Source organism: Oenanthe melanoleuca, chromosome 20 (genome assembly GCF_029582105.1).
Source record: "Oenanthe melanoleuca isolate GR-GAL-2019-014 chromosome 20, OMel1.0, whole genome shotgun sequence".
NCBI lineage: Eukaryota > Metazoa > Chordata > Aves > Passeriformes > Muscicapidae > Oenanthe > Oenanthe melanoleuca.
In genome coordinates this window covers 5986072-6011574 of record NC_079353.1, presented here as the reverse complement: position 1 = coordinate 6011574, position 25503 = coordinate 5986072, and the positions used below count along the sequence as shown (strand labels likewise).

At 50.3% G+C, this 25503-nt stretch overlaps 1 protein-coding gene across 7 annotated transcripts in view; it reads left to right on the top strand.

Annotated features, from left to right (window-relative positions):
• Window positions 1–2401: 2401 nt before the first annotated feature.
• Window positions 2402–25503, top strand: part of KCNQ2 (potassium voltage-gated channel subfamily Q member 2) — a 66419-nt gene continuing 43317 nt past the window's right edge. For all 7 annotated transcript variants that reach the window (XM_056507426.1, XM_056507427.1, XM_056507428.1 and 4 more), the window contains exon 1: window positions 2402–2697. In XM_056507426.1, coding sequence (XP_056363401.1) covers window positions 2402–2697 — 296 coding nt within the window. The remainder of the gene's footprint in view (window positions 2698–25503) is intronic.

Genomic DNA, 25503 nt, shown 5'->3' with positions numbered 1-25503 from the left:
TGCTGCAGGCTCTGTGCAGGACAACACAGCTCAGTAAGTGTTTGTGTCCCTCCGACTGCTGCTCCTCTCAGGGCTGCAGCTGGCCAGGGACTGGAGCCTGGATCAAGGGACAGCTCCTGTGAGTGGCACGTGGGGGTGGAAAGTGGAAAGCCATGTGCTTCTGAGCACTCAACTGCAACTGGCAGTGCCAACCCGTGGAATGTTATAAAAAGGAGTTAGAGATGCTCTAAGAGTACAAGGTAAAAAGGAAGAAGGGGTGAGGCTAGAACAGGCCTTCATCCACAATTTCAAGCCTTTTCCACCTCCCAAAGAGTACTCTGTTCACAAAAGGAGGCAATCCTTGATGCCACTTGCTCTCAAGACCTTGCTTGTCTTTGAGGTTTTGCCTCCCCCCTCCGAGTGAAGCAACACCCCCTGACAGTCCCTACAACCACACCAAAACTTTCCTCAGCCCACCCATGACTTGGAAAGGGTGAGATCCCACCCCTTTCCTTTCCCACTCCCAATTTCTGGTGGTCTCAGAGATGCAGGATACCCGAGGCTGTGCTGCAGTGTGACACTGAGAATGACCAACTAATTAGGCAAAGAGGAGCGTGTTGAATTTAGATTCTTCTTTAGGGCTCACAGACTATTTGTAATCTTGAATTTGTTAATTGAAAATTGCTTCCTTTGTTTGTTGTTGGCCTTTTTGTGGAGGGGGATATTTCCTGCTTGGGGACTGCGTCACTGGATCTATAATAATGCACTTTGTACATTAGTGCCAGGCACATTTGTAATTGGCCACCCTATTAAAGAACACTAATGATCTTACAAATAATGAATAGAATAGCCCCTCATTGAATTGAGCAATTTATTCACTGACATACTTGCAGATCTGTTTTTTCCAGTATTTAACCCAGCTTTAGTTTTCTGCCTGCCTTGCAGAGATGGCTTCTCTTTCAGCCATGTGTTGGAGAGAATGTGGGTCACAGGAAACGTTCTGTTCATAAAAAATGTAGGGCTGCTCCACACTCACTCTCCTCAATGTGCATGACAAGGGTTTGGGGAGTGACAGGCAGCAGCTTTAATCTCAGTGTTCCTCTTATCCATACATTCTCATTGGGATCCTCCTGAAAAATTAGGAGAGGACCAAAAAGCCAGGACTTGAGGAGCACACTCTGAAAGGTTATGTTTGTTTTCTCATTTAGATATGAATTTCAGGAAAAGCTGAAACCCAGCCCTGGATGGTTCCTGCAGCCATAAAACTCGGGGCCACCATCTTGCTGCTTCCCTACTAACATTGTGTCAAGGTATTTATGATGAAAGGAGCAGTTCACCTGAGCTTGTGATTTAATTTACGTACAAAAAAGTTTTTGTCCTAAAGCCTTGTTTTGCTTACAAAGAACATGCAGAAGTGTGGAGTTCACAGATCACCTGTGATTTTTGGTGTTGTAAGGGATAGAAATGTCACTGGGAAGGAGTTGATGATCTTGGGCTTGATTTTATTTGATTGAGGTCTTCCCATTGCACTGCAAAGAATCCTTTCCATGGAGAATAATTATGTGGGGCAGGCACCTCTGTCCTATGTTCTGCAGTCTGCCTGTCTTCTCTGAGTCCAGTGAAGGTGTGTCAGGAGGAAATATTCCTTGGGGCAGAATCCAGCCATGGTGTAAAGGGGGAAAATGCTGCTGTTCGACTATAATTAGTGGGGTGTTAAAGAGCTGATTTGTGTCAGCACATCTGGAGATGGGTTTGCTGTGCTGGGAGCTCTGAGCAGCTCGGTGACCATGTCACGGTGCAGTTTCAGCATGAAGGATGAATTTGGGCTTCCAAGATGACAGGCTGGCCTTTGGGAAGCACGGAGAAAGGGAATGACTTTGCACACGGGGTCTGCTGCTGAGTGGGCTCACGGAGAAGGGGCAGGGGTCGGGTCCCTCCTGTGTCACTGTGGCGATGTGTGACCACGGGGATGCGCATCCATGGCAGGGCGCTGCCCAGCCCTCCCGGGGTGCAGAGGAGGGGTTTTGGGGGGTGCCAGAGCCTGGTTTGGGGAGCGGACACTGCGCTGGGGGCAGTGGGAAGATGTTGTACCTTGCTCTGAGAGTGGGATGTCAGACCCTACTTTAGGGGGGACCCACAACGCCGAACACCGCTTTTCCCGGCGGGGCGCGGTCCGGGCCGCTCCTTATGAATTTGGGGCGGGTGGGGAATGGCAAACCCAGATTTCTGCGAGCGGGGGGAGCGCGAGAGGCCGCCGGCGGCGGGGGACGCCAAGGGTTAAGGGGGCGGGCGGCGGCGGGGCGGCGCTGGCGGAGCCGATTGCAGCGGCTGCTGCGGCTCGGGCTGCGCCGGCCGCGGAGCAGCGGCGGGGAGCGCGGGCGGAGCCCCCGCCGGAGCCCCCGCCGCCCCCGGCCCCGCCACCATGGTGCAGAAATCCCGCAACGGAGGCGTCTACCCGGGGCCCGCCGCCGAGAAGAAGCTCAAGGTGGGCTTCGTGGGGCTGGACCCGGGCGCCCCGGACTCCAGCCGGGACGGAGCGCTCCTCATCGCCGGCTCCGAGAGCTCCAAGCGGGGCAGCATCCTCAGCAAGCCCCGCTCCGGGGTTTCGGGCAGCGGGAAGCCCCCCAAAAGGAATGCTTTTTACCGCAAGCTGCAGAATTTCCTCTACAATGTGCTGGAGAGACCGCGGGGATGGGCTTTCATTTACCACGCATACGTGTGAGTAAAAGGGTGGGGGGCAAAGCTGATGGCAGAGACCCCCCGGGTTCGGGGTGCCCTTCTCCACCCCCTCAGCCCCCCAAATGCGCCGGGGAGGAAGGATGCTCCGGCTGCAGAGCGGGTGCGGGGAAGGGATGCCGGGTGCCAGGGCTGGTTGGGAGCCCCGGGGGATGCTGCGGGGGGCGGGGGCTGAGCCGCTCCCCCCATCCTCTCCGAGACCGGCCGGGCCGCCGCTGCATCCCGCACCCGCATCCCGCACCCGCACCCGCATCCCGCACCCGCATCCCTCGCCCCAGCCCAGGCGGTGCCGGCCATCCGGGGAAGGGGGCGGGGGGGAAGAAGCTGCCCCTGCAGAGCTGGGGGGTGGCTGCCAGCAGAGCCCCTGTCTCCCCCTGCCCGCTCCTGCTTGCGGGGGAAGGGGCTGCTCATTGCGGTGCAGGGGGCTGGAGCAGCGGCAGTGATGGGTAGCGACGGTTCCTCCGTCTTGCTTGAAATCACCATAGCAATGCTGTGAGCAGAGGAACAAAAAGCTCCGCTCAGGCACCGTCTCTCCTCCCCCCCACCCCCCAGCATCCTTCCCTCCCCGGCCCCATCTTTGCCTGCTGGGTGCCTGCAGTCGCTTTGGGGCCGGCGTTGGTTCTGGGGCTCTGCTCAGGCTCTGGAGGTATTTCTTGTCCCCCGTGGGAAGCGTCTGAATGGGAGATGTGTCTAGAAAGAAATGCTAATCAGTGTCTGGGGCTGCCCGCCTGTCCAGCCGAGCGGTAAACAAAGGAGCATCCCTGGGTGCACATCTCCCCCTGGTACCCGCGTTCTGGGCAGAAACGGCCCAGCTGAGCCGCGTTTGGCAGAAGGATTCCCCGAACCTCTGAAGCATTGCTGCATAGGAGCGCAGATGACTTCCCCTTGTTCCCAGGATTGCAAAGGGAGGGTCAAGATAAATCTCGGTGTTACTGCAACTCCCTTCCCTCTGGGACTTTCCACAGTCCCACCGGGCTCTTCTGCAGGCCTGGGCTCGGGCTGAGCTGCTCCTACCCTTGGTGCCAATGGTTTTTTGTTTTGTTTTTGTGATTCTCCTCATGGCCAGGGCCTCTGTCAGCCACGGCAAAAGGATTTTTGGGGCCTTTTCTGTTTTTTCCCCCCTCCATCCCTTTGCTGTTATGCTGCTGTAAGATAAGGAGTTGGGATGTGCTTTCTGCTCCTCAGCCATTTTGTACCTTGAGGCCTTCCTTGGAGGTGTGGTGGGACTGGTTGGAGAGGGGAGATCCTGGCTGGGTGGAAGGGGAAGATTTGGGGTCCTTGGGGAAGTTCATCTCCAGGGAAATGGGAGAGGAGACGAGAGAGCATCTCTGGAGCTCAGCTGCAGCTACCATGAGGAGTGTGAAGTCCTGCACTGGGCATCCTGAGTACCTTTCATGCTGCCATCCATCCTCTGGAGCTGTGGGTGGTTTGTGCCACAAAATCTTCCACAAGTGTGTGGAGGGGCCAAGTGTTCACGTTGTGAGCTGTGTGTGCACTGAGGGTGGGGATGTTGTGTGCAATGTGCTGTTAAACACAGGTGGAAGCCCAGCTGGGGGACACTGGGGTGACAGTGGCAGAGATGGAAGGGGCTGGAAGCCAAGTGACAAGCAGCAGGGGTAGCTTGTCTGTGAGGGCTTTACAAACACCTTTGGCTCCTTCAGCTGCTCTGCCTTAACTTCTGGAATGTTTGCTCTCAGTGGTGGCACTTGCTTGGGCAGCCAGCAGTGCTCCCAGGGCAGAGCAGGGTCACCCCAAACTGCTGTTCGCAGTGCCCCTTGGCTCTCACCTGCATCCCCAGCCCAAGTACCTGCCTTTGTTCTGGGCTTGTGACTCCACTTGTATCTGCTGTGCCAGCACAGGGAGCCCTGCAAAACCAGCCTCTGCCCCCACCCCTCATGCACCTGCTGGGAAATGGAGGCTGGATTCAGGGCTGAAGTGGTAACTGCACCAATGTCTGTCAAGAGTTGGTGTCACCATTATTTTTTTACAGTGTGTTGGGAAGTTCTATGGATTCCAGTTTTCTGTACTATTCACATGATAGGTTTAGCCTTGGCAGATTGCTGTTATAGTGTCTGAGGAGCTGAAGGATATGGGAAACTTCTCACAAAGTTACCAGGATGAGCTCATGCATCAGTTATCCCCCCTTGGTGCCCAGGTGAGCCTGGCCTGGCCTGTGCCAGGTCTGTGAGAGTCAGAATATGTTTTATAGCTGCAGTCAGTAATGCAGGCAGACAGATAAAAAGCTAGTTCAAAGGTGTGGGAGGATGACAAGACTGCCTCAAGGTCACAAAGTTTGTATGAAGAGCTGAAGCCATCCCCATGTCCTGAAGGCCAGTGCAGTGCCCTGCCTGTGCTGTTGGGGACCCTCTGTCTCCTCGTGCCCCAAACCTCATTTTGTGCCAAAGCCTGGGGCACAAAAGCACCTTTAGCCCTCATCCTGCAGGAATGGGAGTCCTGAAGCAGCCTGGATGAGGATGCCCTGTCCTGCCACTGTCCTGGGCTCAGTCAGCCCTCTCCACTGCCAGCACCCCTATTTCCCTGCTCCTGCTGCTCACAGGGACCTTCTTGCATGAAGATTTATTTCCAGTGTGAGTGAGTTTGTGGTGCTGCAAGGCTGGGTTTTACCACACAGAGATGCTCACAGCCCCAGCTGCCTTTCCAGGCATGGAGCTGCTCTGGGGCTGCTCAGGCACTCCCTGCACCCAAAGCCAGGACAAAAACTCTCAGGACTCTCCCAGCACGGAGATGTTTTATAAACATGAGAGGTGCCTCTGCTCAGTTCCTGCCTGTTCTGCACGGGGCTGCCTCGAGATGCCTGTGCAGGTTGCATTTATTTCCAGGGCTGCATCCCAGATCCCATCCATCTGATTTCATTCCCCACCTCTTCCTGCTGTCTTTCACACCATCTCATGCATAAGAAATCAGGGAAATTCAAACCAGGGAATCTCTCACTCCCCCAGCCCCAGCCTCATCTCAGATGTTGCCTCTCTCAAAGCGCTGTTACCTCTGTGAGCAAAAGCACAGTTTTATATTTCTGTGTTATGATTCATTTTTGTACTTAATAGGTCTTCCTACACTGACACAACTGGGTGACCTGCTCTTGGGAGCTGTGTATATGATATATATGATATATAATATGTATTTTGGACAACCCCATGGACAGCTGAGCCTGGTGGGCCCCAATTTTGAGTGTAGCTAGAGGTGGTCTCTGGCTCCCAGGAGTCTGATCCTCCTTTATCTCTCACCTCCTCCCAATATTTCTCTCAACATCTTTCTTTTCTATTCCCCCACTTTTTTTTTTTTTTTTTTTTTTTTTTTTTTTTTTTGGCAGATCCTTATCAATGCAGCACATGCCTTCATTCTGTTCAAGGCTGAGCTGAAACTTGAAAAGTTGAGCTGTGTTTAAATAGCAGGTCAGGCTTTTTGAGGGGTGCAGCAGCACTTAGATCTCAATTAGTTCTCTGTACAGTTGGGCATTTGGCATCCAAAATTTTTCCATTTTATTACTCTGAATGAATTTTTTTCCCTTCTGGTTTTTGTTTGTTTGCTTGTTTGTTTGTTTTTGTTTTTTGTTTTGTTTTGGTTTGGGTTTTTTGCTTGGTTTGGGTTGACTTGTCCTGTGCTCAGGAAGGGCTGTAATACTTGCAAGTGATTTTTTTTGTCCCTACCTGCCATCTTATTTCAGGAGGGATCACTTGTTCTGTGCCAGCCTAAGCAAAGGGCTCACTCTGGGCACCCCCATGGTCTGAGGTGTGTGGAGACACATCTGCTGATCCCTGGGTGAGCTGCTCAGGTTTGGTCCCCAAGCTGAACAAGGGGCTGCATGTGGAACAGTGGCAAGAAATCAGCCTGAATTCAGGCACTTTTAAAGCTGTGTGTTCAGGAACCAATATAATTCTGGCATTTCCTATGTCGAAGTTACAACCCTAATGCATCTCTTTAACCGTGTTAAAAATAGTTTGGGTGCATTTTTCATCTGCATGCTGTGCACCATACATTTAGTTAATTAAGCAAGTGCATGGACTTAAATTATAATAAGGAGGAACATTTCCTCCCTGTCTAATTCTATTAAAATTCCCTAGTACCATCCCTATCCCATTTGTTCTTCCCTTTCCTCCCAGACAAGCCCCCTCTCTCTGCAGTGTCCTGGGTGCCATGGCTGGCACAGGGGAGTGCAGAGAGTGGATGAGGAGCTTCCCTGCAGTTCCAGGGTTTCTCTTTCCAAAAGTGGCCTCTTTTGTGACTCCTTTCCCTCCTCAGAACTGATGACAGCATGGTTATTCCACATAGATGGAAGCTCTTACAGATAACCATAATTTGGGGTAAATGTGGTCTGACTGTCCATCCCCAAGCCCTCACCCTCAGACAGGGTTGTTCTGGGCAGGTTCAGTGCCACCAAACTCAGCCCATCCACCAGTGACACCCAGGGACCTCTCCTGGATTCTCCTTCCCAGCTCCAGGGGCTGAAGGGGCCAGGACAGAAATCCCATGAGCTGAATGGACCTGCTGGGCTCTGCCCTGAGCTGTGGGGTCGTGTCCACCCCAGGGACCAGGGCTCCTCCCAGGTGGGATTCCTCACAGCTCCTCTCCAGCTGCTTAGTCAGAGCTGGGTGGGAGCAGCCTGATTTCAGTGCTTTAATGTGTCACGTTCCAGCCATCACATCCACCCCACGCTGACATGAAGGAAATGAAAAACAAGCTGATCCCCTGGGTGACCTCCTTTTTGTGCTGCACACCTCAACCAGATGAGTCTTGCTATGGTTCAAAGTCTAAAAAAATGGAATAACCCAAAATGCAAGCCCCAAATCCTGCCCTAAAGGGAAGATGGCATAGCTCAAAGAGATGTAGTTACAAAAATCAGGTTTCCTGATTTTTTTTTTTTTTTTTTTGCATTGCAGCAGAAGGAAGAGATGACAGGGTGACACACTGTGTCCAGGGTGAGCAGGGCACAGGGCTTGCCTGCCAGGCATCAGTGGTGCTCACAAGAATAAAAAACATGTAAATTTAGTGTTTGGCTTCTGGGAGTTAAGTAGCAAACACTTAGCCCTGCATAACCCTTTTTAAGGTAACTCAAATGCTGGTTTCTTAGCTCCTAAGGAACAGATTGTTCTTTAAATTGTGGTGACAGGGAGACGTGCCAGTCTCTTTTCCTGCCATGTAATCTCCTGTGGAACAGATATGGTGGAGCTGAGAAAGGTGGAGAGTGGTTCCTGCAAAGGATTGATGGCCTGTCCTTGTTGGTGTGATGTCCCTGTACATCTCCAGCACTGAGATGTACATTTCTTTAGAATAATGAAACGATTTTTAGCCCCTGATGGTCCAAAAGGAACCACATTGCAAAGCCAGATTGTTGTGGTGGTCTGGACTGAGTTTCATGACTGTATTTAGAATGGATTTAGAATGGATTTAGATGTACTTGACTAGTGAACACATGATGGCAAAACCAGGTAGTGCAGCAGGACAGTGGGTGCAGGTTCCTTCACCACCATATATTTAAATTTTAAATATAAATTTATATTTATATTAACCAGCTTACAAGATAAAAAGACTTGGGCTATTCTGACAGCCACCTGTGACAAAAGATGATTCCACCAGGACTGCAGGAGGAGATATTTCAATGTAAATTTTGTTTTCCAGCCAGGCAGTCTGTGTGACGAGCAGGTTGTGTGGCTTGATCAGCTCCCAAAGCTGAGGTGGCCTCACTCCCCACATGGTTCTTGTGGCCTTACCCTGGGTGAGCTGCAAATGTGACAGCAGAGGAGTCTGGGGGGTGTCCTGTGCATTTGTTGTGAGGCACTGCAATAATTACTTGCCGTGTTTGATGGGCAGTGTCTTGCTCAAGGAGCTGCTCCCTTACAGCCTCGGGGCTGCTTGGCTCTGCAGCTGCCAGCAAATGAGGGAAAGCAGAGAGTTCCTGCTGAACCCTCTGGTCTCTCCTTGGCATCACTCCAGCCTTTTAATGTGCTTTTTAGATGTGTGGAAAAGTTTTGGTGTTGATAAGCATCCATCCAAGTGATCTTTTTGAGTGGATTGGATGTCAAAGAGCTGCCTTTTCCAAGAGAGGAAGCAAGAAGACCTCTGGAATCTTCTCACCTCTCTCTCCTGCTGCTGTAGGGAGGTGGTTTAAAGCTACATCAGAGTCACTGGGGTTTCTGAGTGCAAGTCCTTGTGTCTGAGCAGCCACTTGATTTGTCTTGGAACCTGTAATGTCCAGATGTTTAAGGTGCAGTGAGCTTTCACTGTGAATGTGGTGATGCTCAGATTCGTGCTGGATTCCTTGTGGAAGTCCCACAGGAGCCTCAGGGCAGGCTGAGGTGGGCAGGTCTGCCTTCTGCAGGTGCCCATTTCTCTCTGTTGATGGCAGAGGGAGCCTGACCTCCCTTGCACACCTTAGTGAGACTGGGTGGGACCAGTCCAGGCAAGGAGGAGAGAAGACAGAGTCTGGCATGATTTCAGAGTGAAAAACAGGAGTGATGGAGGCATCTCCCATCTCCTTTGGGGTGTTCAAAGCCAGAGCTGCACTGTGGATACCCCAGCAGGTGAAGGGGAGGGATGAGGCTGATCCACATCGAAATGGGATGACCTGGATCTGAGAAGTGGTTTGGAGAAAGGGATTTTTGTAGCAAACCCCGATCAACTCTTGTGATCTGCAGTGCAAGACTGGAAAAAATCAGAAGCAATCCAGCCCCGTCCAAACCAGCTGTGGCTCCAGTTGTGTTTCAGAGTGAAGTGCCCAGTTGCCATCTTCATCCAGAGATCCTCCTTTTTTTACTGCCTCCCCCAGGAGGGTGGGACAGGGAGAGGAAACAAGAGGAGGAGCAAAGGCAGAGGGAATGGCTGGGTCAGGAGGGAGCTGCTCTCCATCTGAACTTCTGGCAGTGCGTTGTGGCTGGTGCTCGGTCTCTTCAGGACAGATTTTGCCTTCCGGAGGGTCTTTCCCAGGCATTCACAAATTCCTCATTTGTAAACAAACCCTGATCTGCCTGGCAGTCCTGCTCTCTCGTTTAGAGCTCTGCCAGCCCTGGGGAGGTGACAGTGTGGGAGCAAATTAGGGCTGGGGTGGCAGCAGAGCTGCTGTCACGCACTGCAAGGGATGAGCACAGCAGGGCAGGCACTCCTCACACGGCTTCCACAGCCAGCCTGTCACTCTCCATGAGGTTATCATGATGCCCAGGAAAGAAATAAGCTCTCAGAAATCCTGACTCAGGGGTGACTTGTGTACACCTCGTGTGTCTCCTGTGTGAGGGCAGCAGGTTGTGTCTGGGTACCCGCTGTGTTTCTTGCAGATTTGGCTTGGTGTGGTAGAAAAAACTAATATGGACTGTAAAGGAAAAAGAAAAAAATCAGTTAAAGAATAGTTAAAATTAATAGAAAGTGGAAAATATTATTCTGTTAATGCTACAGCAGTGTGCAAGCATCCCTAATGGGAGTAGAAGTCTACAAGCTTCTGTTCTGCCCATCAAGTCAAAAAGAGCCAGTCTCTGCTGGAAGAGCTGGTGTACTGAACTTTCAAGACACAGAAAAGGCATAAAACAGTTGTTGAGGCACTGCTGGTAGATGTTCTTTGTGTTCTACTTTTCTTTTTAACAGCTTTTCCTGTCACCTGCTTTGCTTTTGGATTGGTGGTTTGGTTTCTGTCTGTGCCCCTTGGGCTGGCAGAGGAAGGTGGGGTTGGCTTTGGCCAGCCTGTGATCTGAGACCCTCAGCAGGGCTAATGTTGGGCTGGGAGGATGAAGGTGGCATCTTGCCAATGCCATGGATCACCCACTGAGGGACAGTTTGCTGTTCATCACAGATGCAGCAGTAGAGTGGATGGGTCTTATTGACTGTCTCCTTTGGGGTGTTATGTGTGGCAGTGAAATGACAGCTCTGGGAGATGTTCTCCTGCATGTTTATGGGTTTGTGCTCAGCTCAGAGTCTCAAAGTGGCCATTAATTGGGTTTATGCTTGCTGGGAGGTTTGTTACCTGATCTGAAGAATGTAATAAGGGATGTAAGAGCACTCCATCTTTCACTCAAGAGGAGAGCAAAATAGGTGAATATAAATATCTGTATATAAACTGGACAAACAGGGACTGTGGCTCTGTTTCCTCCTGCCACTTCAAGCCATATGGTGGCTAAGCCTGAGTGCTTCCAGGAGGGGCAGTGAAAAACAAAACCTCTCCCCAATAACAAGGACTACTCAATGCTCTTGGGGCAGGTAGACTGCAGGAAGGGCTTAGGCTGGTGTGACCATTGCCTCAATGTTGGACATTGTTATTTTTCAGTGGTTACTCATCCTTCCTCTTCCTTTGTGCCTGGCAAGGCTGGAAATGCCAAGTCTTGCCCAGTTGACTCTTGCTAGGCCTTCCTCCAAGCCTTCTGGGGTTTATTAGCAATGATTTGTGCTTTAAGGACTAGTGAGATCCCTGAGTCATCCCCTTAGGCAGGGAGCTATTTATTTCAGTGTGTGTGTTACACTCCCTGGGAGTGGGTGTCTCTCTTCCGCTTTTGGATCCTGCCCTGGCACTATATAAAGACTCCAGGCTTGAATGAGCAACAAAACCAACCCTCAAGCTGGCTCCATCCTTGGGAAGATCCGTGCTGCTGATGCCACCTCCCCTGGCTGCAGGAGCAGGGCTGTTTGGAGCATGGGTAGGAGCTTGCATGGGATGTCTGTGCATCTGGGGTGTGGAGCTGCTGGGACAGCCCATGGGGACCTGAGAGGGCTGTGTGTCCCTGTCCAGGAGCTGCTCTTGCTCCTCAGTGGCTCATGGCTGGGGGGAGGTGGGGTTTGTCCCCTCTTTATTCCCCTCTGCTGATCTGTTTGGTTTTTGATTGATGGAAGTTCTTGCTATTTAGAAGAGATGAGGTACTGAGTGGCTGTAATTCTCCATTGGAATCAGAGTCCTGTTGGGTTTTTGGTAGTTGGGTTTTTGCTCTTTAGAAGAGATGAGGTACTGAGTGTCTGTAAGTCTCCAGTGGAATCAGAGTCCTGTTGGGTTTTTAGTGGTGGGTTTTTTGTTATTAAGAAGAGATGAGGTACTGAGTGGCTGTAAGTCTCCATTGGAATCAGAGCAGGCACTGGAGGTGCCATGGGCAAACGTGGTTGGGCTCCTCTGAGACACTGCCAGGAATTTTGTTGTGTCCTTTTCCCCAGGATGGGCCTTTCTGGAGACAGAAAGCTGCTCTGCAATGGATTTGGGGGGAAGGAGCAGCACCTCTCAGGGAGCTGCACAGAAGCCAGCGTGCTGATGGCAGTGTTCATCCAAAAGCTGACTTCACACCCAATTAAGCATCACCCTGAGCCAGAGGGACAAGTCCTCATGTTATTATGTCTTGAACTCAATTGCTGGCACTTCATGAGGGCTGTGTCTCCATAGCCTGAGGGAACAGAGCATTTAATCCGTATCAGCACTAAAGAAACTTGGTTAATGTGATGTCTGGTTTGGTTCTTGTGGGTAGGGGATGCACATCTCTGTCATGGTCCTTTTCTTAGTTATGGTTATTCTTGTAAGAAATGGAAAAGACTTAGAGAGAAGGAGAATTTCCTGTGCTCTTTGTCTGTAATTTACCAGAATTTTGCATTGAATTTTTCTTCCTCTCCACGTTTTCTTCTTTTAACATCTTGATGTTTTTAATGCTGTTCTTAATTAGCAGCTTCTCGCTTATCAAGACAGCTAATGAGGGGCAGGAAGAATTTCTGCACTGACCTTTTGTAGCTGATGATGTTTTTCTTTTCTGCAACAAAAACAGGTGTAATTTGAAACTTTCTCTGAGCTGCCCCTCCGGCCTCAGAGCCTGCAGCCTCCCCCTGCCGATGCAGATGTGGGTGGGGGAGCACCTCAAGTCATATGAAATGACACAGAGAGAGCTGCTGAGGCTTGGTAGAAGCATCAGTAGATTAATGGGATAAACAGAATTATAGAATTGCATTAGAAGGGATCTTAAAGCCCATCTTGTTCCACCCCCCTGCCAGGGGCAGGGACACCTTCCACTATCTCAGGTTGCTCCAAGGCCTGTCCAAGCTGGCCTTGGACACTTCCAGGGATGGAGCAGCCACAGCTTTTCTGGGCAATCTGTGCCAGGGCCTCACCACCCTGACAGGGAAGAATTTCTTCCTAATATCTAATCTAATCCTGTCCTCTGTCAGTTTAGATAACATCATATAGATATGAAACTTAGTTTTAAATTGGCAATTATTTTAAACCATCTTAGTGTGGAGAGAATGATTTGGGGTTGTAAGTGTAGGAAAAGGTAATAGACATGTCTGAGTAAGACTAATGAATAGGACTCTAAAGTTGTTTCTATCCTACTGCTTTTGCCAGGAGGTGGGGATGTAAACATCTACAAGTAGATGGGGCATATCCCAATCTCGAGTCTCCACCCAAGATTTGGAATAGCCAAACCTAGCAGGCCTACTAATAATTCAGGGCTTGATCTTGCCTGGACTTGGCCCATCCATATGCAAGAACTTGGGCAGCTGGGGAGCACCTCCATCACACCTGCCATTTTTGCTTCCCCTCTTTGCACACAGCCCTCTGTGGGAGTGTGTTTGCCCAAACCCCAGCCTGCTGCATATAAATGAGCTGAACCTCCAAGAGTTTAGTCCTCTCTGGCCTTGCTCTTCCCCTCCTGGGAGCTGATGGCTACTAAAAATCACAGAGAAATTCCTGCAGGTAATGAATTGCCTCCCCATCTGTTTCTGGGGAAGCCCATCTATCCTGCAGCCACATCCCCATGGGAAGGGTTGGGAAGAGTGGCTGGAGCCAAGCCTGGCCCTGTGATGCATTCCTTGCTGCCTGGTGGGATGTGCATCCCATCTGGGAAGCACAAGGGCTGGTAGAGCCCAGGGCAGCAGCACAGGCCTGATGGGCTTGCTCACTTATTTTCCATTTGCTAAAAGACAGCAGAAATTAAATGAAGATTAATTAAAGTTTTTTTCCCTCCTCCTTCCTGCTTCCTCTTGCTGTTTGCTGTTTCTAGGGAAGACTGAAGATGTGTGCTGGAGAGGAAGCTCAGCTCTGAGCATCCTTTCACAAGTGCAGCAAATGGCCCCCGTGGGACTGCAGGGAAAGGCCCTCTAATTATGGGAAAGTCCTGGGTTACACAGCCAGGATGGAGCTGCTCCTGCCTGGGTTTAGCACAGGCTGAGGATCTGTGACTGCAGTGCTACCTGGCTGTTACCCACTGAGTGCTTTGTGTCACTGTCGGTGTCCGAGCGCGCAGCACGGAGCGCACACACGGCTCTGAGCCAAGCAGGAGGGACAGCGAGGGTGTGGGATCAGAGAGAGCCACTGCATGCTTACAGAATTCCCAGACAGCCTGAGCACATCTCAGAGCCGGCCAGGGGGATGTGGCTCCAATGGCACCGAGGGAAGGTGACTCCTGTGTCAGGAGCAGGGTGCCCTGATGGGATTTGGGCTGCTCAGAACTGAGGGAAGGTGACTCCTGTGTCAGGAGCAGGGTGCCCTGATGGGATTTGGGCTGCACTGAAGGTGACCCCTGGGGCAGGAGCAGGGTGCCCTGATGGGATTTGGGATGCAGGGAAGGTGACTCCTGTGTCAGGAGCAGGGTGCCCTGGTGGGGATTTGGGCTGCAGGGAAGGTGACTCCTGTGTCAGGAGCAGGGTGCCCTGATGGGATTTGGGATGCACTGAAGGTGACTCCTGTGTCAGGAGCAGGGTGCCCTGATGGGATTTGGGATGCAGGGAAGGTGACCCCTGGGGCAGGAACAGGGTGCCCTGATGGGGATTTGGGCTGCGCAGAACTGAGGGAAGGTGACTCCTGTGTCAGGAGCAGGGTGCCCTGATGGGGATTTGGGCTGCTCAGAACTGAGGGAAGGTGACTCCTGTGTCAGGAGCAGGGTGCCCTGATGGGGATTTGTGCTGCTCATGGGCTCCACACTGGCTGCTGCCACTGGCTGGGAGCCCAGCCAGCCTCCAGGAAAGGGATTTAAATTTAAGACTGTTGAAAATGCCTTGTGCTGTTGCCTAGGGTGGACCAGCCCCCTGGCTGTGGTGCTGGCCATGGCCTGGGGTGATGAGCTGGAGGACATTGCTCCTGTGAGGCTTTGTGCTGTCCTTTAAGATGCTGTGTTGGCTCTGGTCCACGTGAGCTTTGCAGTGGTTTTGTGCCAGGCTTTGTGCTGCTCCAGAAGGATTTATTGCTTGCTGAGGGCCATGGACATGTCTTGAGCTAGACCTGGACTTAGACCTTGTGTGCTGGGGGGAATCATCGCCACGTTTTCCAGTTGGGAGCTGAGGTACAGAGGAATTCAGTGACACAGGATGCCTGCAGCATAAAAATCCAGCATCCCCAGGCTGTAACACTAGCCTCTCCCTCCTCCAGCTGCAATAACCATTTCCCATACAGAGTAGGAGCCTTCAGGATGTATCCTTGTCCCATCACGCCTTCCTAAGTTTTGAATTATTAAATATTGTCTCTGATCTCCATTATAAATGTTTTTAAGGCATAGTTACTTATCAGAATAGAAAATGCTCTGGTTTTGGCTTCATCTGCTTATGGGATTTACAATAAATGAGAACAGTTTAAAACAAATGGGCTGGAAGTGTTCAAGGCCAGGTTGGACACACCATGAAGCAACAAGGTCTAATGGAAGGTGTCCCTGCCCCTGGCAGAAGGGTTGGAATGAGGTGATCTTTAAGGTCCCTTCCAAGCCAAACCATTCTGTAATTCTATTAAAAAGAAAAAAAAAAAATCATGAGAGGCTTCAGTGGCAGGTAAACACAGAGAAGTAAGATCTTTACCAGGGGATGTCCAGTTTTGTTCCAGTGGGCACTGGTTTGTGTCTTCTGTTTAAAACAAAACCCCATTATTCATTAGTGCTAATAGGCTGAAGAGTGTTTGTTGTCATGACTTCCAGAGTGCCAGTTATAACTTGTGCTCTGGAGTGCTCCTTCCCACATCCCCATCACCTCCTCCTGCAGCTGCCAGTGGCCCTGGCACAGCAGCCTGGCCATGTTAGAGCCAGGACTGGCTTAGAGGGAGCAAGGAGGAGGTGCGGATGCAGAGCAGAGAGCCAGGGCCAGCTGCAGCTGCTGAGCTCAGAGCTGGTTCCCCGAGGCTCTGGAGCCTGCAGCCCTGGCTGCAGATTGCTGTGATTCCCAAGGTCAGATCTGTGCTCGCTGCCTGGGAGGAATGGCTGCACCTCCAGCTCTGCAGGAGGTGGTTGGAGCAGCACAAAGCTTGCTGTTGGTCATTCCCTTGCTGCAGCAGGGTCTTACCCCACAGCTGGGCACATCTGTTTGTCTGTACCAGGCACCTGCAGCATCCCAAGGGGAGCTGCTGGATGTGACCCAGGCAGGTGATTCCCTGCTTTTCCAGGGGAATGAGCTGTGGAAGCTGCCTTGGGAGTAAGCTGGGAATTCGATGTGGGATCTCACTGCTGCCAGACTGGCTCTGATTTCCTCTGGACCCCAGGGGAGAAGCAGCATCTCCTTCTCCTGTGCCCAGGCTAAGCTGCAGCAGCTCTCCCCAGCAGCAGCACAGCGATGCCGCAGGGCTGGGGGAGCTGCTGGGGGACTTGGATCATGCCTGAGAAAAGGGGGTTAAAAGCAGGTTTTTTCAAGCCTTTGCCTGCCATTTTAAACGGGAAGGATGTTTCCCTGGCAACGAGATGGATGCTTCCCAGCAGAGCATATGGCTTCCATCGACTTTGATTTACCAGCGTGTTGAAATGGCAGCTAGATAATCTCTCTTCAGCTTTACTGTGTCCGTGCCCTGTGTGCCTGTTCCTTAGGAGTTTTTAAAGGATCCAGCCCCTGCAGTGCTGCTCCTGCTCCTGCCCCAGGGCTGGGGCTGCTGGGGTCCAGTGCCAGGGCTTGGTCTGGGAGCTTTGCAAAGAGAAACCTGCACAGAAGACCTGAGCATCACCAGGAGCAAGGAGCTGGAGGGTGGGAAGGAAAACCTTCCCTGCCTCTGCTGCCTTTCCCCAGCTGAGCAGCTCCTCCTCCTCAGAGATTATAATCCACAGCCCTCTCTTCCTATTCTCTTCCCTGCTTTAAATCATTTTTAGATGTTTTCCACCTTTCACCACACAATCATCTGCCTCCTGCAGCTTGCTATTTATTGTTGTGTTTACTGGCACAGGGAAATAAGTAAAGGGAGCAAACCTGTCATTTGCTGTGTGGGGGAACATGGGGGAGCTGCTTTTTGGGAGCTCGTGGGTTTCCCAGGCTGGCTGGTGTGTGCCAGCCCCGTGGAGCTCACGTGGCAACCTCCCCTGAGGGGCAGAAACAGGGGGAAAAGGTTCTTATCCTCACTGCTGCCCATCACCTTGGGAAACTTGGTAAAAATCAGCCAGCAGGCCCAAATTTTATGTAGAGACAAGGAGGCAGACAGACAGGGCAATCATGAGGCTCATCCATTGCCTTAGGAGATCCACAGAGGTTTGGTCACCACCTGGTTGGTGCTGTCTGAGCCTGATTCCCACCTGCCCATCTGGTTCTCAGCAATGAGCAGCAGTGAGGGCCAGGTGTGGGTTTGGAAGCTGCTTGGGTAGTGCAGCCTTAACTGCAGAGGTTGTGCTGGCCTGTGAAGTGCAGCATGGCAGGGACAGCTGGGGGGACATGCATTCATTCCTCCCCTCTTCCACTGATGGACGTTTTGGGGGAGCTTTGGGTGAGGTAATGTCATTTTTCTGCAAGTATCCAGTTTTGCATCCCTTCACCCTGGGCATGGCCCAGATGCTGCTCCTGGAAATAATGTTCCCATGCTGGCAGGAACACAAAAGCCCTGACCTGAGCGTGCTGGCTCTGAACCCCAGCCCTGCTTGCAGCAGACCCCCAAAGCTGCCCAGTTCAAAGGAGGCTCCCTCCTTACCTTGATTTCCTGTGGCAGGGCCATGGCTTTCCTCCTTCTTCTGAAGGGTTCAGCTCTCTGGGCAGCCTCTCCCTCTGCACAAGGTTTTCAATGTGTGAGCCATGCTCACCTGCTCCCACCCACACCTGGCCATCCACCTGCAGAATTTGGGTCATGCCAAGGAAGAAGTGAGAGGTGGCAGGAGCAATTAATTGTCCTTTGGTGCTGGGGATTAATGTACCAGAGAGGCAAAGAGAGGCTGTGCCAGGCAGACCTGTGCAGGTGTCATGAGCTGGCTGTTCTCTGCCATGAGCCAGTGTGGATGGTGGCAGGGTGATGTCCCCATCACATCAAATCTGGCTACTGCTCAGGGAGACTTTGCTGATGGAGAGAAAAAGGTAGAAAAGGACTTTTGAATTCAGAGTTGCCACTCCTGGGAGACTCAGAATAGTTCTGTTAGTGGTGAAGTTCAGCAGGGATTGACTGGCAGCTGGGGTGATGTTCTCCCCTCCCTGGACATAGCTGGGCTGGTTCAGCAATTTTTTAGGGCTGAAGAGCACTGTCTTCTAAATGCTGAGCTCTCCAGAGATCCAAGTTTGTTTTGCATCCCTTCACCCTGGGCATGGCCCAGATGCTGCTCCTGGAAATAATGTTCCCATGCTGGCAGGAGCAGCTTCAGAGGCATGGAAAGCACCAGGGCTGTGTTCTGCCACCTCTGCCTCATGATCTCCTGCCAACGTGGGGAAGGGATGCAGAGCTCCAAAACTGACCTCTGGCCTTTTATTTGTGCTCCTGGACCTAATCCTGCATTTCCTCTTGTGCCAGACTCAGGTGTCTCTCAGGCGTTGCAGGGTTTGGACCCAGCTGAGCTGGAGCCTCTCCTGGGGCAGTGCAGCCCCCTTGGCTTTCAGGGGATTATTCCTGATTTGTGCTGGAGTGGGTGAGAGGGAACATCAGTCCTGATTATTGTGGCATTCCTGTTATTCCTTGGGTTGCTGCTTTTTTTTTTTTTTTTTTTTTTTTTTTTAACCCACTTTTGGGGACTGAAATCCAAAGGCTTTAAGCCAATTAATTCTTTTGCACCTTGCCTGTGAGCTCCTGCTCACTGCCTGGGAGAAGAGAGGTAAATTTAAACAGATGTCAAAATTACCAACTCTTAGATTTTAATGTGCAGTTTGCAAATACTTCCTTATTTTTCCCAAGACTCTGTTAATTAAACAAATGAACAAATGAAATTAGCAGGGCTTTGGTAATCCTTACATTTTACACTTTGGTGTTATCCATTAGCCTCTGGTTCTCAGAAACCACATCATTGTCTTCTAATTGTTAAGGAATGAAGCTGGGGGTGGACTCTGGGAAGTGAGTGGGGCATCTGAGTGCCTTCAAAATTGCCAGTCTTGTCCATTCTCCTTCACTCTTAGCTGGGAGGGAGCCCAAGAGCAGCAGTTCTGGGGTCCTGCTTTTACAGGAGCACAAGCCAAGGGCCTCACCCATGGGGAAATGGAGGTTTTTTAAGGCAGCACAAGGACTGTGAGCCATTTAATGGCCTTCTGTGGGTCTGGGACAGTTCAGGTGGCTGCTGAGAGCTGCTGAGTGTGGCAGCAGCTCCCTAAGGATGCTCTCAGCAAGGATTTTTGTTCCTGAGGTGCTGAAATTCCTGCTGCTGTACAACTAGTGCAGAGTCAGAGATAGAGAAGTGAAGCTGGAGGAGCTCAGGGAGAGGAGCTCGTCCTTTGTGGGCAGGAAACCTCAGGCTGCAGCTGAATTGCTGCTTCTGGGACAGACCTTTGAAAAACCAGCTGCTATTCCTGTCTGCCACGGGAACCAGCCCTGTTGGAGACAATCCTCCTATCTGCAATTAGACCAGAGCCTATTTTGGTATATCACATTCCCTCGAGGAATGTTTAGATGAGATGCAGCATTACATTTTATAGGGACAGCTTTCTTTTAACCCAGTTTTAGAGCTCACCTAAGTCAGATTGAATGACTTGCCCAGGTCAGTCAGAGGAGTTTGACCCCAGCAAGAGGAATCTCAATTCCTGCATGCTCCTACTGTGCAGAATTTCCTTGGCTTCTGAAATTTAGTTTTCTTGAGGTGTTGTGGAAAAGCGAGGCTTAAGAAACAGAAATAACTTCATCTTCTAATGGGAACAAAGGTTGGATCAGGAAGGTTTGTATTCCTGTGCTCACTAGCAGTGATTTCTCCAGGGTGGGGAGGAAGCAGAGGCTCTTTTGGGGAAATACCCTGTGGGATGAGAGGCAGTGCTCAGATTTCAATCTGAGTAATGTGGGTATTGCATGAGACAGCAACTTTCCCTCACATTAAAATCAATGAACATGATCTGAATAAATGCCTGCACAGACATTTTAAGAATTACTGAAATGTCCAATATTTTATACTCTTAATTTACCTCCCAATGCACTGTAATTGCACCGTGGGCTATAAGATTCTCTCCCATGAACCATTTCTGCAGCTGCATGAATACATTTCTCCCCACCAAATTTTTTGAAGGAAAGCCTCAGCCCAGCAGAGCTGGATCCCAGCAGGAACAGGCTCTTCTGGCAGGTGCACAGGCTTGATTAATACTTTGGGTTTTCCTCCAGACATCTGGCTCCTCTGAGGCTGTGTGTGCAGGGCGAGGAGAATACGCAGACAAGCATTTCCAAGTGATTCATTCTGGGTGAGGACAGAGAGGAACATTGGAGCTAGAACTTTGCATGCAGCCATTATTATTAATAAGGCTTTTATTCAGCCTAAGTTAAATGATTAGAGCCAGCCTGTAAAAAGCCCAAGCAGTTCCTTGCATTTAACTCCTTTTCCCACTGTAAATGTTCAGATCTTGATCTCCATTCCCTGGCATTTCCAGACGGCTTTTGTTCTTTGAGCCTTCAATCCAGAAAAGCTCTTAAGCTCACTCTTGCTCCTGAGTGTGAATACACACAGTCCTTTGCTGGACTAGGGACAAGTTACTTCATGGAAACCCAATTTCAGCTCAAATTCCTGCAGTCCATGGGTTTGGATCAGTACCTGGCACTCCTGTGCAGAAGGCTGGAGGAGCTTTTGGAGCAGAAACTGATTTCAGAAGTGGTGGATATTGAAGGAAAAATTTCCTAAATTGTGCTTTTTATTTCTGAGAAATGTGCTTCCTAAAAAGAAGGAAGGCAGGGCAAGAGGTTTTCTTGTGACTTGGTTGTGCCACTTTGCCATGGTTTTACAGGGGGATTTCACAGCTTTGAGCCACAGATGTGACACTTGGGGACATGGTTTAGTGGTGGCCTTGGCAGTGCCAGGGAAGGGTTGGACTCAAAGATGCTGGAGGGTTTTTTCAACCTAAACCATTCTGTGATTTTCCTTCCCATCCCAGGGCCAGCCCTTTACCAGGGATCTCTGAGAGCTGTTTCTCTGTAGCCTGATGAATTCTCACCTCCCAGAACACCTCATGAAGCCTCACTGTGCACACCAAAGCTTTCCCTGGATCACTGCTTTGGTCCTCTGGAGATGCTCCAGTGCTCCTTTTAGACCACCTCCAGTGGAAGGTGTCAGTCCCAAGGCAGGGGCTTGGAATTAGGTGACCTTTAAGATCCTTTTCAACCCAAACCATTCACACCACAGTCCTGAGTGCTCATCATGGCTTTGTACAAGCAAGGGGTTCTTATCAAGGCTGCTCAGGCATCCCCTGAGTGCACTGAGAATACACAGGAGTTGTAAATGTTGTCCCAGACAGGCCTTTGGTAATGATTTATTAAAAAGTTGATAGACCATGACAATCCCTGCCTTGGAGCCAGCCAGTGTGTTCACCACAAACAAGGTTTCCTACCCACATGGATGCTCAGGCGTCCCCCAGGCTCATCCAAGGAACAAAATCTCAGGATGGAGGATGGGGCATGGAGGTTTGGGCATGGCCAAACCTGAGGGGATTGGGATGCCATCAGGAGTTGTTTTGGGGAAGCAGAGCATTTATTAAGACACAGCACCAAAAGGCAGGACTCTCCACTTCTATTTCCAGCTCTTCTAGTGACAGAATTTGCCTTGGGAGATGATTTTGGCTGAGACCAAGGGATGTGGGAACACAGAGTGAGATATTTAGGCTTCTATTCAGCCTTGGAAATGAGCAGCCAGGTTGCAAGTCACAGCAGGATTGCTTACATGAATAAAGATGATGGATGCTCCTGGCTAAGGGTAGGTGCCATACAACAAAGTCTTTATCTCACAACGTTCTCAGCATTTTGCTTCTGACTCAGTGGAGGTTTGAATTGAGCTGCAAATACTCCCATTCTGATTTCGAGGCTCTCTGAGCACTCAAAGCCATTTTCCAATCTCTGTTTCTCTTTGCTGTGGATGCTCTTTCACCTTCACTTATTGTCCTTCCTGTATTTTCCTGGCCTTTGATTTACATCAAAGTTTTAGGTACTTGAACTGCAGCGTTTTACAGAGCCCACAGCAATCCCAGGATTTACTGGGATTGCAGCTGGATTGCACATAAGCACGTCAGTTTTATTTTAGCACAATTACCAATGCCTTGTTTACATCCCCAAAGTAATTTTCAAGTGTTTTAAATGTTTTAAGTTGCTTTTCATTGTGCAGCTCTTGAATGCCTGTAGTGGAATACTCTTTCCTTTCCAGCCTTGCCCCTTCTAATTAAACAAATCATTAATGGCCTTTCCCAATTGCAGGGAAAGCCATCAAAGTGGGCAACAAGCACAGTGGCTTATTACAAGCTTCTGTCACCTCCTTGTTTGTATCCATCTCCATCACATCCAGGAATCCAGTTGCTAATTAGTGGTGCTCCATCAGAGGAACCCCAACATTTCTCAATGTCAGTGAATGTTATTTGAATGTGAGTATTTCAGGAATAAATTTAGAGGCCTTTTAAAATTCATATGTAAATGCTCATGTAGATTCCAAGGGGGTTTCTTTTGGAAGGCAAATTAGATGATTAACCTGAGAAGCTTTGGGATGATTCCATCATGTGCTTTCACTGAGGAAAGAGGGAAAAAAAAAAAAGAGAAGGACAACCTTTCGTGTTTCATGCAATTTTAAGTATTTTTATTTCCAAGGGGGAGTTCAGTCATTCCTTTTTCTGTTGCTAACCTGAAGCACAGTGGATATGAAATCTGGATATGCAGATTTTGTACTGGGATTTAAAAATTGTAATAAGAAGCTTGCACGGGTGTTTTAAGTCAACATAACCTTTGGATGTGAAGTCAGACTTTGGAGGTCTTTGGATTTACTGGTATTAGCAGCAGTCAGATTTGCACAGCTGAGTCTTGGCTGAGCTTAAAGGTCCCAGCAACAGGTTTAGGGGATGCCAGAGCAGCAGAAGGTGCTGGGGGCCTGCAGGAATGAGTGGTGGGTGAGAAAATGCAATGAAGTGTCCTTCTCCACCAGGCTGGAGACAGATTTCTCCATCCTGTCACTGTGGACAGGTGACAGAGGTCCCAAACCCCCCCGAATCCTGCCCAGAGTTTTGGGGGATGCTGGATGCTGACTCCAGCCGTGCAGGCAGGACCTGCCTGCTCAGGAGGAGGATATTGTCTTCTCCAATGTTTCAAGCAGAATTGGCATCTTTAATGTAAAAATCATTAGATGGGACCTAATTAATGTTCCTTATTGCACATTAACATTTCCCAGAGTCAGGCTGCAGACGTAATTTGCTTTCATTAGATATGTAGCTTTAAAAATTAGATTAATCCCAACTGCTACACTATTTATTGGCTTGTTTCCCTTCCCTTAGCTATCCATTATTATCTGAAGCCCTTTCCTGATCTGTCTGGGTAGATTAGGTGGAATTAAAGCAGAGTCCAGCTTCCTGTTCCCCTCTGTGACAGCCCAGAGGATACATGCCCTGATGTGCACGTACCTCTCAGCTTCCCTCTGCCACTCCTCTGTCCAAACCTCTGCAGACCCCTCAAAGCCTCTCAGGAGCCAGACAAATCTCAAGCCCCCAGATGCAGTTTCCTTGCAGGAAGGTGTTCTCTGAGTCTCCTTTTGGAGGCTGGTGGGCTGCAGGTGAGGCAGAGGAGCTGTGCATCACCGTGGAGCAGTTTTGGGGCGTGTGTGCAGCTCACCCTGTGCTGATCCACAGCCTGCATCCCTTGCTGGCAGTGCTGCTCCTGCCTGGTGGCTGGGACAGGGAGGTTCCTCACCTGTTGGGACTGAGCCAGGGGGAGGTTCTGTCCCTGTGGGATTTGGCCATGGATCTCCCACGCTCTGCTGGAGAAGCTGGTGCATTCCCTGCTGCCTCCTGTGCTCGGCAGAGCTGTAATTAACGCTGGCCCTGCCAGCCTGATCTGCATCACATCTCCCTGGCAATGGAAGCCCTGGGGAGCCCAGAGTGGAAATTGCACAGCTCTGAGCTGGCCCTGGGGAGCTGAGGAGCACAGAGAGGCCAGGGATGAGGCTGCAGGGATGTGCTGGAAGGGGGAGAAGCAGCACCCAGGTGTCCAAGTGCTGCAGCAGCACCTGGAGCTGCCCCAGCTCTCCCCATAACCACGGCTTGCACCATCCATCCTTGGCATTTGAAGTGAGAAAGCAATTTCTATTCCTTTTTTTCTCCTGTCCCATCAATATCTGTCCAGCGACAATTTAACATACAGGAATCCTTTTTTTTTTTTTTTTTTTTTTTGTGGTGTGTGTCCCTGGCAGGACTCATGAATTGATAGTGGCTTCATTCTGGATCCATCCAAGGTGATCAGCTGAGCAAACACAGCGTGCAAGCCTGCTCTGATTTTGGCACTTTGCTTTCAGCTGTACCTCAGGCAATTTACAGTGATGTTTGGTCACAAAAATAAATACAACTCACATTCTACTTCTTTAATCTGAACATGTAGAATTGTCTTTTCCCTTGATCCCTTTCCATTATTGATTTTTTTGTTGTTCTTGTTTTTTTTCCCCCTCTTTCTTCTCTCATTGATTATTCATTTGTTTCTCACTTCAGCATAGAAGTTTGCAGCAAAATCTGGGCCATTCCAGGAGTGCAGCAGCCTAGCTGCAGCTCCTTCCCTCCTGGAGTGTGGGTTCTGCTCCCCTGCCCCATTGTGGGCAGCAGTGGGGCCCCTTGTGCAGCTCCTGGGCATGGCCCCAGCAATCTGGAGGGTGTTGGGATGGATGGAGCCCATCTGACTGTAGGGCAGGTTGTGGTGGGATTGATTCTGGCAAGGGTTTTAAAAGACCAGCTTGGGGAAAAAAGATATTGAAGTGAGACCTAGACAAGACATTGAGTGACATCGTGAGTGGGATTGCAAGTGAGGTTTTCTTACTCTCCCGAGGTTGTTTCAAGTGTCTGCACAGCAAATCTGGTGTGAGAAGGAGAAATTTGCAGTGAGAAATCAGGCAATTATCTGCTCAATGCTGGATTCATCTTGTGGCTGATAAAGCTCAGCCTTGGCTGAGATGGCTCTGAAGGTCCCTTACCTTCAGCAGTCCCTGCCTCACCACACATTTCAGCCTGTGGTCTGAATAAATACTGCAAATCTCTCTGTTTTTACTTGTTACTGTGACATTAATGGTCGCTGCAAAGCCACAAGCACGACCTGGCAGTGTGAAACTCCTTTCCTTTATTCACCAAAAAGCATCAGCCCCCACCAGCAGAACCAAACCTTATAAATATTCACAATGCAGTTTGTAGGAATGCGAGACAAAGTCAGACAGATGAATTATTTAATGCTCTTAAAGAATGCAGCTTTTAGTTTCTCCTTGCGCTGGCCTACTTTATTGTATTAGTAAATCGATCCTGAGCAAATTAATTTCCCTCCTCTTGTTGGAGCAAGCAGTGGGCAGGGGGGGAAGCCTCCATCCTTGAGCAGATGCCAGCACACCTCAGCAGCTGCTGAGTGTCACAAGAGAGCCGAGCTGCTGTCACTCATTCTGTGCCCTTCCATTTGCATCACAGCACTGGGCAGCCTGGATGGGGCAGGCAGTGAGTGACAGGCTGGGCTGGCACTGCCCAGGCTGCTGCTGGGAGGCTGCCCGTGCATGTGGATGCCAG